At 47.2% G+C, this 14242-nt stretch overlaps 1 protein-coding gene across 3 annotated transcripts; it reads left to right on the top strand.

Annotated features, from left to right (window-relative positions):
• Positions 1-343: 343 nt before the first annotated feature.
• LOC124633256 (sodium-independent sulfate anion transporter) lies at positions 344-11405 on the top strand. 3 transcript variants are annotated; one of them, XM_047168428.1, is made up of 9 exons: positions 344-462; positions 5201-5283; positions 6372-6474; positions 6538-7060; positions 7466-7646; positions 7875-8204; positions 8272-8412; positions 9942-10087; positions 10161-11405. In XM_047168428.1, the coding sequence occupies exons 2-9, from the start codon at positions 5202-5204 to the stop codon at positions 10533-10535; spliced, it is 1881 nt and encodes a 626-aa protein (XP_047024384.1). In that variant the 5' UTR covers positions 344-462; position 5201; the 3' UTR covers positions 10536-11405. The 3 variants fall into 3 exon arrangements, with proteins under 3 accessions (XP_047024384.1, XP_047024385.1, XP_047024383.1); XM_047168429.1 differs by lacking the exon at positions 344-462 and adding an exon at positions 489-606; XM_047168427.1 differs by lacking the exon at positions 344-462 and having other exon boundaries at positions 4780-5283.
• The last annotated feature ends 2837 nt before the right edge of the window (positions 11406-14242 follow it).

The raw sequence follows: 14242 nt of genomic DNA, 5'->3' as shown, positions 1-14242 counted from the left end.
TGCTATCATGTAGATGGTCACCGGCAAGGAGTCGCGCACGCCTCTTAGTTAGCCACTACGGGCCTAATGATCCTGCAGAGTTTTAAGCTTGTAAGCTCATTAGTCAAACGCTTGGTTACAAACGGAACAATCATGATGTTTGTCCAGACGAGAGCACTCGTCGGTCGAGTGACAAACTTACATAAGCTTGGAGTGTTCCAATAATGCGAGTGGCACATGTGAGCCGCGGGAACAGACCTACTGTTTACAATGTCAGGGGTGTCGGGCGCGGGGCGCGGAGGGGGCGGCGGCGCGCAGCCTCCGCGCATCTCGGCGCGCGGCACATCGACAAGCCGCGCGCCCGGCCGCCGCACCGCCAGTCGCGCTCCGACCGCGCCACCGCCCGCACGCCCGCGCCCGGCCCCGCGCCGCCCGTCCATGCTCGTCTGCCGCCCGCTGTCCGCTCGCTCCTCTCCTGCACAAGTGAGTCTCGCAAGCTGTGGCCGCTCAGGTAGCCGCGGCGCGTTTGTAGTGCAGCCCCTGCGACCCGCGCCCGGTGCCCACCCTCTTCTCGAGCCTATTTTCTACGAAAGATTGTGTTAAAAATTATTGTTGAACGTTCGTGAGGTGAGTCACTGAGCGTTGGTCGCATTCCTCAGTTATTATCCTCTTTAAATTGTTGTTGATAATTAGTTAATTGCGGCAATCGCTCGAAGGTACGGCGAAAGCTAGACGTCATGGTGTCCTAATGGACGGAACTCGTCGCCGCGGTGCCGCTGAAGGCTCGCACGGCTCGCGGATAATGTTTATAGTGCAGTGAGTGTAGTGCGCGAGAGTATAGTCACGCGGGTGACTGACAAATTCTTCGGCGGTACTTTCTCGCGCGCCGTCCGCCGGCGCCGGGACCCCGGGACACCGGACAGCTGTGCTACCGGCACTTCTACATATTTTTTCTAACGCTATTATTTTGAAGGAGTGATTTCGATAAAGCTGTTGCGCTTTGTCGCAGCTTGTTTTACTCAATACTTTACCTCGGACTTGCAACCTTCCAGATAACTACTTTGTATTGTATGATTAATTACGGTTTGGTTGGTCCAGTACTCGCAAAGCGCAACTGTCATGCTCGGGGCAAACACATAAAACATCTTCTAGCGAATATTTTATAGGTATCTCTTTGTGCTCGGGTTCCCGGCTCGTGTCGAAATGGCTTCGTAGGCCTCAAAGAACTTTCACGAAGCAGTCCCGAGTCCGGAAGTTGGTGATGATGTGCAAATGTCGGTCCTGCTTGCGATCAGCCTCGTCCGTCGGGAGTGCACCGTGTGAGCGGCTTGTGCACTTGTACTAACAGGCAGCTTTGTCCTGCGCAATTGCGGAACAGCCGCCGCGGCCGACTATCGCTCTTCAGAACATTATTATTGTTGTTGCATGATTCACTTATTTATTATCTAACTGAAACTAAAGTCGCGACATATAATTTATTAGAAATGTACCTGTGATGATGCTTGCTTGATGACCTATTGCTTGACTAGCGAGATCCTCCATCATCATGATCTCCCGAGCCTTTTCCCGGTCTCACCGGATGCAGCTTAGTACCAGTGTTTAAAAAGGAGCGACTGCCTATCTGACCTCCTCAACCCAGTAACCCGGGCAACCCAAAACCACTTCGATAGACTGGTCTTGTAGCTCCAAGAGCTAGATCCACCATGACCTCGTGGAAATGTTGTGGAACTTTTACCTATTAGACGAGCCATTTATCGAGGAAGGCTGGGCACCTATTGCATTAAATGGTGCGCGAAGTTCCCTGAGAATGCAGATACAGTTGAATCCGTTTATAATGACATCCAAGGAACTTTACAAAAACGTCATACTAAGCGGATGTCATACAAAGCATTTTCTAGCTAATAATTTTGTCAGTATCTACCTACCTATTTATTTCATCATTACAGCCTTTTTATCGTCCCACTGCTGGGCACAGGCCTCTCACACGAAGAAGAATTGAGCATTAATCACCACGCTTGCTTAATGCGGGTTGGTGATTTCAGACTTTATAGTCCAGGTTTCCTCAAATGTTTTCCTTCACCATTTTATCAGCCATTGGTGTCCAAGATATACTTAGAAAGTACATACAAACTTAGAAAAGTTGCATTGGTACTTGCCTGACCTGAAATCGAACCCACACCCTCATACTTGAGAGGTTGGTTCTATACCCACTAGACCACCACGACTTCATTATTTATTAAGCTAGACATAAGTATAAGAGAGATAGAAATCCCTACTATCCCTACTAATATTATAAATGCGAAAGTAACTCTGTCTGTCTGTCTGTCTGTTACGCTTTCACGTCTAAAACATTGCACTGATATTAATAAAATTAGACACAGAAATAAAGTTGACCTTGAGAAAGAACATAGGATAGTTTTTATCCCGGACTTTTGAAGAGTTCTCTTGGAAACGCAATATAACCGAACTTGACGCGGGCGGAAGCTAGTTAGAATAATATGCAATTAGTATATACCTACATACATGATTGTAAATTTTCCTCAGAATTAAATCAAATCGTCGGTCGGATATCGCATGACTTTCCCGATGATAGTTGAAGGTAGGTCGACTGGTTATTGTGAAAATTTTATTAAAAGTCACTATAAGCGAAGAAGAAGTTCTTATATCCGACTTTTTATAAAGAATTTTATATGAAAACCAAACGTAGCGTAATTACGTCATAATAAACGGGCGGTCAATATAAGCGGAGTCATAATAAACGGATTCTACTGTATGTCCTTATTTAACTGATAATTCCAGCAACTGCAAAAGTGAACAGAGTTTATATATATTTACCGTGGTTAAAATATCAAATGAGTGAAATGCAGGTATGCATAGGACTGTCAGCTGGCAGTCGCAGGCGCTTGCACTGTGCTTGCACGTCGCGCTTGTGTGCTGGCGCGTCTGTCGACGCGTGCTGCTCGCCGCATCGCGCTCCACCTCTTGAGGATAAAAGCGTACTTAAATATCTTTTTCCTCCTTCATATTAGTGATTAACGAATGCGTGAGTAAGTTTAATCTACCGCCATATGAAGTAAAGGCGGTCGTAGCACAACACATCGCGTGTCATGCTGTGAAATATACGCCGTGTGTGTGCAGAATGATCGCACACTGCAGGGCGGGAGTCCTACTCTGCTCCAGCCATCATCTCTGAGCCATCGCACAACGTTATATAGCAGAAGCACATATTGTATGGCTGTCAAAGTTTACAATAAGCTTCCAAATAACCTAAAAAATCTCAACATTTTAACATTCAAAAGTAAATTATTTGAGTTTTTAGTAAATAAATGTTACTATAGCACCAAAGATTTCCTTGATGATCAGAAAATTATTATAGACATAGAATAACGCATAAAAGTAGTTAAGTAGATATTAATTAAGCCAAATATTTTGTACGCCAATTCGGTAGAATGTGTGAGATTCCACTCAATATGTATAAAACACCTATAATTGTACTACATTCTTACAAATAAATTTTTCTTTCTTTCTTTCTTTCTCCACAACGGTAGATAAAAGAGTTGGAAGATCGTTTAAAAACATGGCTATATCCAAAAGGTGTAAGCGCGTGCCAGTATAGTGCAGTGGGCACGGCGTAATGTACCGAGTGCTCCGGTTCGTATCGGCGACTATTAGTGCCGTGGCTACCTCTTATACCTGTAGATAAGGACAACGTTTATGTCGACCATTATTTTCATATCATTTTTAAAACAAACGTGGGAGTCCCTAAAATATTGATTTCATTGTTATTACCAGTATTGGTTGTTGAAGCAGTGGCACCTGCCTGGCTGGGCGCGACGCAGCTCTCGCCCCAGCGGTGCATATCTCAAGGAGCTCCTTTGAGTGATCACGCTGACAGTTGGACTCCTTTACTCATAAGTTCGTGAAGTTGCCTACTGAATTCAGATGTAGTAAGTGGAGTTTGGCTGGCGCCTCCACCGACGTCGCCGGGAGCTGGTCGGCTGGCGGGCGCACGCGCAGGCATCTCGTGGAGGTGGCCGCCACTCGACGCAATACATTTGCCGAATCAATTACAGCGCGCTACAGCGGATTAGCCGCATTGACACGCGTGACCGCGAGACGCTCGCCTAATGGAAACAACTTCACTTACTTGCTAAACAAATTGCTTCACATGTGTGGAACTGATTTTAGCAAACACATTCGGAACTGCATATCTCTGTATAGTCAACGTGTACATGTGCTGCCCGTGATCAAAGAGACGTCGAACGCGGCCAGTTCAGCATTACAGCGAAATAGTTAATTGCAATTTAGTCGAGTCTGCTACGCTTCACCTGTGACGACTCTATTAATACAAAATAATTAAAATAGAGTAATCAATTGTTCGTGGTATTTTCCTCGAATGCTTCTATAAATAAGAGCATGGAGTGGCGCGGACCCCCGTGCGGCCGCTGTTTACATAATACATGCTAGTGCTGTACGCTAGTTCGGTTCCGTCCCGAGCCCACTGAACGCTAATAAATATTCAGCAAGTGGGTGACGCGTGGCCAGCAGGCGCCCCGCGCCCCGCCCGCTCATGTGACATTAATAGTATTTGCATACGTAGCTACTAGTATCAACTAAACTGCTATTTGAATTTAAAGTAATTCCGTTTGAATTGTTGTTTAAATGACGACTCAACACGTAGTGGCTTGGTCGCGAGCGCACGTGCGGGCTCCTGCTCACTGTCCCGCACACTCGTCCACATCCCGGTGACGTACTCCACACCTCGCGCTTTACATTATGTACTAGTTCACAACACAATCATAACTATTATAGATACTATAGATCCTCATACTATAGATCCCCATACTATAGTTCTACTTTATTTTTTTAACTTATGGTTAAAAAGTTAGAGGGTAGAGAGGTGATGCTCATTTCAGAGCTATTTATTCCAAAAATATTAACAAAATCGAAAAATGATCAGAGTAAACCCCTATTCATTTTAAAATACCTCTCCATCGATATATCACACGTTAGGGTTGGAACTTAAAATAATCACTCCCCTCTTTAAGTTTTGGGGAGGCACCCTAATAAAACTTTTTTTGCACTTTGTCGTCGTGGTTGAAAGCGGTCGAATTGAAAAACTTTATGGGAGTCTGTTAAGAATAAGAAGATATTGTGAGGCGACAAGTGAGTATGGTAATGCTTGGGCGACAATACAAAGCGAACACGTGATGTGTTGCAGGATGATCCCGCGGCGCAAACACAACGCGTCCTCCGGCTCGCTGCCGCCGCCCGACGACAAGCACGCCAGCAACGACTACATCCGTGAGTACCCGCTCGTACCTGTGCGCGACTCGCCTCCACTCTACTCACCGCAGTTCAACACCCTGTTCACAGCGCTCATCGTCTGAAACTTGCCACTCGTGGAATCTTACAATCGGTTCAAGTGTATACACTTGAGACAGGGTGGCGAATCTATCGCTCTGTATCGCTTCAATTAAGTCATCTTGTTTTCGATTTGAAATGCACAAAAAATACCGACTTCTAAAAACACTAAAAATAACGGAACGAAAGGTGGTGAAGGTTTAAAGCTAAATTGATGATGGAGACGAGTTAGTCGAGGGAACTAAGCAACAGTATCTATTAACGGCCTTATGTTTGGGCTTATCTATACTAATATTATAAAGCTGAAGAGTTTGTTTGTTTGTTTGAACGCGCTAATCCGGCAGTTGCAGTCGCCAGCTAGCATTCAAAACGTTTTTAGAATTCGGCTTTCTGCGTAAAACGTACTAATAAATAAAAATTTTCTCGGCCGATTTCCAAGTTCTAGGCCGATTTCCACCTTCCAGATTTCCAAACGAAACGAAAAGTAAAAATTTGCAAATCGGTCCAGGCGTCTTCGAGTAATCGATGAACATAATTATTTATATATAAAAACCGGCCAAGTGCGATTTTGCGACATTATTTAGAAAATGAGTAAAAAACAATTACGTTTGTTGTATGGGAGCTCCCCAAAACATTTATTGTATCCTAGTTTTCAGTATTTGTTGTTTATAGCGGCAACAGAAATACATAATTTGTGAAAATTTCAACTCTCTAACTATCACGGTTCATGAGCTACAGCATGGTGACGGACGGACTGACGGACAGAGGAGCGAAAACAATAGGGTCCCGTTTTACCCTTTGCGTACGGAACCCTAAAAAGATCCCGACGAATTGAGAACCTCCTCCTTTTTGGGAAGTCGGTAAAAAATAAAATCCATGTCGATGACGATGCGGAGTGTAGTGTGCGCGTGACCGCGCGCCGCTCACTCGATGACTGTGCGGGACTACACCCGGCCGACTGTGAAATACACCGGAGTCCTTGAGCGCGAGCACGTGCGCTGCTGACTCACTGCCTGCTCTGTTGCCAGTGTCCGACAGTGAGCCGCGCTGCGGGTGGCGCGCGGCTCTGCGGCGCCGCTTCAACCGCAAGACGCTGCACAAGCGGCTGCCGGTGACGTCGTGGCTGCCGCAGTGAGTATGGGGCGCCGGGTGTGGGGAGGCGGCGCGGCGCCCGCTGACCGAGAGCTGTTGCAGGTACAACGCGGAGAAGGCGGTTGGAGACCTGATCGCCGGCGTGACGGTGGGGCTGACGGTGATCCCGCAGTCGCTGGCGTACTCCAACATCGCGGGGCTGCCGCCGCAGCACGGGCTGTACGGCTCGTTCCTGGGCTGCTTCGTGTACATCGTGCTGGGCGGCTGCCGCGCCGTGCCCGCGGGGCCCACGGCCATCGCGTCGCTGCTCACGTACCAGGTGGCAGGCGGCGTGGTGGAGAAGGCCATCCTGCTCAACTTCCTGACGGGCCTGGTGGAGTTGCTCATGGGCGTGCTGGGCCTGGGCTTCCTCATCAACTTCGTGTCGGGCCCCGTGTCGTCCGGCTTCACGTCGGCCGTGGCGCTGATGATCGCGACGTCGCAGGTCAAGGACCTGTTCGCGATATCGGTGAGCGGCACCACGTTCCTGCAGCAGTGGATCTCCATCTTCCGCAACCTGCACGCCGCCGCGCTGTGGGACCCTGTGCTCGGCTTCTGCTGCATCGCGCTGCTGCTCTTCATGCGGGTGAGTCGCCGAGCCGACCGCTTCCTTCAATCATTATGATCCCATCTTGCAGACAATTTCAAGACATTCGTCGTAATTACGAGAACATTCAATATCTGGATAAAACTCACTCGTGGCCTCGGATTTCGTGTAGGTGACACGACTTAACCGTACACATTACTGACTCACACTAACGTAGATCTGCGCTGGCACCCGTACATCCCTAGCTAGTCGCAACCACCCACACACACACACACACACACACACACAGCACAAGCGAACACCATACTTTCGTTAAGTATGTTTTCTTCGACGTGTATTAGGTTCGAGGAACCAATACATAAAACAAGCTTAGAATATACACATGCTTAGAATATACACATTTTTGTAGGTAACTGAGCAGTATAGTTTATAAACTTATTCCAGAAACTCGGCATGATCAAATTGGGTGAAAAATGTGAAGATGGTCCAAGCACGAGACAGAAAGTGATCAGCAAATGCCTGTGGATGGTGAGCACGTGCCGCAACGCCATCGTGGTGGTGGCCACCGGCGTGCTGGGCTACTGGCTCGCGGCCACGTACGGCACCTCGCCCGTGCGCCTCATGGGTACGTGCACTGCGCCTGTGGCCGAGTCCACCTCGTGCCAACACTAACGTGTTCTTTCTGTTTTGTGCTCACGCCAGCCGAGAATAGTCCCAGCGGTTAGTAGAGTAGCGAGTAGAGCTCACCAACTCACGACTCACGCTCACGCCATCGACTCGACTCCATGTAGCATGTACATCCGTATGAGTGTCAGGTCGGTGGCGAGCGCGGCTGACGAGTGCGCGTGCGCAGGTGCGATCCCGTCGGGCGTGCCGCTGCCGCAGCTGCCGCCCTTCAGCTACGTGCGCGCAGACAACTCCACGGCCGACTTCCTGGACATGGTGTCGGAGCTGGGCTCCGGCCTGCTCGTCATCCCGCTCATCGTGCTGCTGGAGGACATCGCCATCTGCAAGGCGTTCTCCGACGGCCGCACCATCGACGCCACGCAGGAGATGATCGCGCTGGGCGTGGCCAGCGTGGCCAACTCCTTCATGCAGGCGTACCCGGGCGGCGGCTCGCTGGCGCGCTCCGTCGTCTCCAACGGCTCGGGCGTCAAGACCACCTTCAACGGCCTGTACACGGGTGAGTGCCGCCCCCGCCCCCCGCCCCGCCCTGCCCGGCCCCCGCGCTCACCCGGCGTCTGTTGCAGGCGTGATGGTGATCCTCGCGCTGCAGTTCTTCACGCAGTACTTCGAGTACATCCCGAAGGCGGCGCTGGCGGCCGTCATCGTGTCCGCCATATTGTTCATGGTGGAGTACAACGTCATCAAGCCGATGTGGCGCGCCAAGAGTGAGTACCCACTGCGGTCCTGAGTCCTGCTCACTCCTCGATACTCATACATGTGCTGGACTGCTTCATCACTGCTGACACTCTTCAACGTACTCATAAGCAATGGTTTTTCAAAATACAAAGAGATACAACGACATTAATTTATGAGAATGGATATTTTTGCTGAATTGGATAAAAAATACTTATGGTAGTCAACCTTACAGGCACACTAGACTGCTAGACGGGCTAAGAAGTAGTCTTATAAAAAAATACGAAACAAAATAAGAAAATAAAAACCCAAAATATAGATTTACTAGTTTCCGCCAGCGGTTTCACCCACGTCCCTTGGGGAATATACACTCCGCGCACCGGCTAACATTACCTAACTCCCAAGACGACCTGACTACTGTTCTTGAGATAAGCATTAAAACAAAAATACAAACAAACTCTTTAGTCTAATATTCGAAATAGTTTCGGTCTGGTTGTATGAAACTCCCTCATTGGTTCATTCATATTTCTATCTATCTGCTGATGTGCTTACTGGAGATAGAATTTGGACATTGACCCCTTACAAGTTACCTTTGTTACATTCCTATATGTTGTTGGCCAATTGTAACCCAATTCCCCGAGAGATGTCGCTGCACTTTGGCCTACTTGGTGCTACTAAGATTTTTTTCTGATTTGATGGGGTCGGAATAGGTATGAACTATAATCGAAAAACTTATAGAGCGTGGCCCGACACGCTCTTGGCCGGTTTTTTTTTTATCAAATTTAAATTATGTATAGGTATATAATAATATGGCTGTACGGATGGCCTATTTGTGTTAAGGTTCGAGAGTAAATGACACGACAATTGATGAGTAAATACTGACTTTTATTAGACGATTACATGGTTTTATATATTCTCCCTCACATGGTCATATCGACTATAGTTAAAACGAGCAATGGGAGCTCCAGTCTTAGGATACCCTGATTTTTGGTGTTCAGATACAATTTGAAGTGCAGTTGTAACAACTAAAATAGCTAGGAGGTACAATCTATCACTTTTGACTTTGTGCGCTACAATCGGACCGCAAAGACGTGTCATTCATCAAAATCGGCCTTAATATTGCAAAAGAAACAATCATATACCTACACTGTACTTTGATATATCTAACTATGATCCTAGGGCAAGTAATGTGTATTTCTTACCTCACCACCCAGTCATTAATTTAAATAGTAAAACTAATCCGGCTCGAAGGACCACTTTTTATGTTCTCCATAAAATTAAATAATGACTTCTTTGTGGTAAATCGGGAACTTAAAAGAAAAAGGCTCTCCAGTAGTATAATAATAGTAAAAACACTTAATTTTGGAAGAATATAAAATCAATACTCACAGGAAAAAAAATATATCAAGAGTGAAATTTCTTTTGTTTGTTCTTGACAGTTTAGAAAAATAAAAAATACATCCTGCGAAAGAGGTTTTATGACACACAATACCTACATTAGGTACGTAAATTGTATGAGTGATATGCATCATTCTGTGACTCGGTGGTGCGATTGTTTCAGAGCTGGACCTGATCCCGGGCGTGGGCACGTTCGTGCTGTGCCTCACGCTGCCCATCGAGCTGGGCATCCTCACGGGCGTCATCGTCAACATCATCTTCATCCTGTACCACGCCGCGCGGCCCAAGCTCTCTGTCGAGATGCTCAAAGTGAGTGTCCCCTGTGGTCACGTGTGCCACACCATGTGTGCCGCGCCGCGTGCTGACGGAGCGTGTGTTACAGACGGAGCACGGCGTGGAGTACCTGATGATCACGCCGGACCGCTGCCTCATGTTCCCGTCCGTGGACTACGTGCGGCGCCTGGTCACCAAGCACGCCGCCAACAGCTCCGTGCCCGTGGTGCTGGAGTGCACGCACATCTACAGCGCCGACTACACCGCCGCCAAGAGCATCGAGCAGCTGACGGCCGACTTCCACGCGCGCCGCCAGCCGCTCTACTTCTACAACGTGAAGCCGTCCGTGTGCTCCATCTTCGAGGCCGTGGCCAAGCCCGAGCACTTCGTCGTCTTCTACGAGGACGCCGAGCTGGACCGGCTGCTGGCCGCCGACGAGCGCCTGGCGCCCTCCAAGTCGCCGCCCGACCTCGCGCATGCCTAAGCCGACCCGCGTCGACGCGTCGGGGCAGAGGCCCCAAGAGACTACATATTTTTTGAGATTGACTTGACGGAGTGTGATATTTAGATAAAATGAGACGTTATAATTATACACGTAAGCATAGCAACTATATCTATACTGTAGTAGCGAACCGTAGGTGCGTTCCCTTCGAGCCGCCGAGCCATCGGCGCACGAGCGCGTCGATGTAAAATTATCTTGTTGTGTACATAGAGATACTTATATTTTGTAGACGATAGAGGTTGAGAGCTTATGGCTGTGCGAGCTGTGATCCGCCCGATCCGGCGGGCGCTAATGTTGTGTGTGTGTGTGAGTCGCTCCTGCTGTTCCCGCGAGCGCTGAGCAGACACTCGACTATAATATCAAACCTAAATATTACGAGTAGGGACTAAAGAGTAACAAAAAGTGATAGCTATGCATAGAACTAAGCATTGATCTATTTATTATTTGTAGGAAATGAAGTACAAGTTAGAATACTATCATTACTTTATCGTTAAGAATTTAAGAAGCAAGCTTTAACTGGCCCGTGGAGCAGGCGACACCCCGCACCGTGCCGTGCCGTGCCGTGCCGCGTCGTGCCGTGTCGTGCCATGCCGTGTCGTATGCTCCTCGGTTCGTGTAGGACTTATCCGTTATTTTGTGATCCTCTACTAATACGTTAAGTAATAAATATATTTTGGAGATAATAAAATAAATTATAAATATTATGTCCTAATAATATGGAAGTTTATCTAAGTAACGATTGTGATTTACGGATGTATGAATGTGATGGTTGTTGTGCCGCGAAAGATTAAAGAATTTATTCAGTCACCGTTCTAAGAACAAATTCAATAAACTCTTTGAGAGTAATCGACAGTCGTGGTTTTACTTTCCCTTCCTTGCCTACTATTATAAAACCTATTTCATTTTTAAACCACTTAAAATGGCATGGAATTCTCAAATCGCCGTTTTTATTTTACTTTCAGGCCTGACAATGGTGACAAATTGCAATTTAGGGTACTTCTACGGTTGAGACCAACTACCTTATGATTGGGTATCATCATCATCATCATCATCTCAGCCATAGGACGTCCACTGCTGAACATAGGCCTCCCCCTTTGATCTCCACAGATACCTGTTGGAAGCGACCTGCATCCAGCGTCTTCCGGCGACCTTTATAAGGTCGTCTGTCCACCTCGTTGGTGGACGTCCTACGCTGCGCTTGCTAGTCCGTGGTCTCCACTCCAGCACTTTTCGGCCCCATCTGCCATCTGCTCTGCGAGCAATATGGCCTGCCCATTGCCACTTCAACTTGCTAATCCGGTGGGCTATATCGGTCACTTTGGTTCGTCTACGGATCTCCTCGTTTCGGATTCGATCACGTAGAGAAACACCGAGCATAGCCCTCTCCATAGCTCGTTGAGCGACTTTGAGCTTTGAGATGAGGCCGATAGTGAGAGACCACGTTTCGGTGCCGTAAGTCATCACTGGTAACACACATTGGTTGAAGACTTTCGTCTTGAGGCACTGAGGTATGTCGGACGAAAAGACATTGCGTAGTTTCCCGAACGCTGCCCAGCCGAGTTGGATTCGGCGGTTGACCTCTTTCTCGAAGTTGGACCTACCTAATTGGACTACTTGTCCTAGGTAGATATATGAGTCAACAACTTCGAGTACCGAGCTTCCAACAGAGACTGGGGTGGGCTGAACATGGACATTTGACATAATTTTCGTCTTGTCCATGTTCATTTTCAGGCCCACCCGTTGTGAAACTCGGTCGAGGCCCTCGAGCATCATACTGAGTTCCTCCATCGACTTTGCCATGACTACGATGTCGTCGGCAAACCGAAGGTGAGTGATGTATTCGCCGTTGATGTTGATGCCAAGTCCTTGCCATTCCAGGAGCTTGAAGGCGTCTTCCATTGCGGCAGTAAACAGTTTCGGGGAGATTACGTCCCCCTGTCTTACGCCTCTTCTCAATGGAATCGGCTTCGTGCTATGCTCCTGTACTCGGACCGACATGGTGGCGTTATTATACAAACACTTCAACACCTCGATGCACCGATAGTCAATATGGCATCGTTGGAGTGACTCAAGTACCGCCCATGTTTCCACCGAATCAAAGGCTTTCTCATAGTCCACAAACGCTAAGCATAATGGCAAGTTATACTCCTCGGTCTTCTGTATAACTTGCCGCAGCGTATGGATGTGGTCTATGGTACTAAAGCCTCTTCGGAAACCGGCTTGTTCGGGAGGCTGGAAGTCGTCAAGCCTGTGCTCGAGACGGTTCGTGATAACCCTTGAAAACAGCTTATAAACATGGCTTAGAAGTGTGATGGGTCTGTAGTTCTTCAATAGGCTGTTGTCACCTTTTTTGAAGAACAACACCACCACACCCCTGCTCCATGCTTCAGGCGTTTTGCCCTCGGACAGGACGCAGTTAAAGAGCTTCTGGAGGACTTTAAGTGCCGGTGTTCCACCCGCTCTCAGAAGCTCTGAAGTGATTCCGTCCTCACCCGGCATGATTGGGTATATTTTATTTAAATTATTTAAATTGGTAAGGACTTCCATAATTATGGTCATGAGTTCACGACTGCCACTTTGGGTATTAAAACTATTTGGACCTGAAAAGCATCAACTAAAAAACTTACAAAAAACGTTTTTACAAAAATATAGAAACCTTCTTCGGGTGGCTCTCCACTACTGGAGGTTAGCCGTCAGCTCAGCAATTTTTTTCCTATCTTGTGCCAAGCGAAACAGGTCTTCAACGCTGGCAATACTCGTCCACTCTCGGATGTTCCGCAGCCAAGATTTCTTGCGCCTTCCAACGCGTCTTTTACCCTTTATTTTGCCCATAGTTATTAGTTGCAACAGTTGGTATTTATCGTTTCTCAGTACATGACCAAGATAGGCAACTTTTTTGCGGGATGATGGGTAAAATTGGCCGGTATATCCAATAAAAACGATTCGCATATCAAATGATAGCTTATACCCTAAGCTTCATTTTTTATTATGGGCAAAACATTGTAAACCACCGGAGAACGAAGATATGACACTTGATAGCATAGGACAGCCTAAGGACTTGAACCACTTCATTTTGTATGGGAGGGATGTTTAAGTACATTATTATTGTCAATAATTGTCAGAACGAGTCGCAGAAGGTGTCTGTGCCCATATTTTCCAAGTTTATTGAAAAAAAAAGATTATTTAGCATTTAGTATTTACAACGTATGGTGTACGTATTCCGCCGTTCTGGTGAGTCTAACCGGCATAACCAATTAAAACCATTTGCATATCAAATGATAGCTCATATCCTAAGCTTCATTTTTTATTATGGGCAAAACATTGTGAACCACCGGAGAACGATGATATGACACTTGGTAGCGTAGGACAGCGTATGGACTTGAAACCCTTCATTTTGTATGGGAGAGATGTTTAAGTGCCATTATTATTGTCCATATTAGTCAGGGCGTATCACACAAGGTGTCTGTGCCCATATTTTCCAAGGTTATAAAAAAGATTATTTAGCAGGTATTACCTATTTACAACGTATGGTGTACGTACTCCACCGTTCTGGTGGCTCTAACCGGCATAACCAATAAAAACAATTCGCATATCAAATGATAGCTGATACCCTAAGTTTTATTTTTTATTATGGGCAAAACATTGTAAACCACCGGAGAACGAAGATATGACACTTGATAGCATAGGAC

The sequence above is a fragment of the Helicoverpa zea genome, chromosome 9 (genome assembly GCF_022581195.2).
Source record: "Helicoverpa zea isolate HzStark_Cry1AcR chromosome 9, ilHelZeax1.1, whole genome shotgun sequence".
NCBI classification, from domain to species: Eukaryota; Metazoa; Arthropoda; class Insecta; order Lepidoptera; family Noctuidae; genus Helicoverpa; species Helicoverpa zea.
This window is presented reverse-complemented; position numbering and strand designations above follow the sequence as displayed.

Coding starts and splice junctions, on each gene's coding strand:
- LOC124633256 (XM_047168427.1), top strand. CDS start 5,190: ATGTGTTGCAGGATGATCCCGCGGCGCAAACACAACGCGTCCTCCGGC. Junction 6,475..6,537: donor GTGACGTCGTGGCTGCCGCA/GTGAGTATGGGG, acceptor GAGCTGTTGCAG/GTACAACGCGGAGAAGGCGG. Junction 8,413..9,941: donor GCCGATGTGGCGCGCCAAGA/GTGAGTACCCAC, acceptor CGATTGTTTCAG/AGCTGGACCTGATCCCGGGC.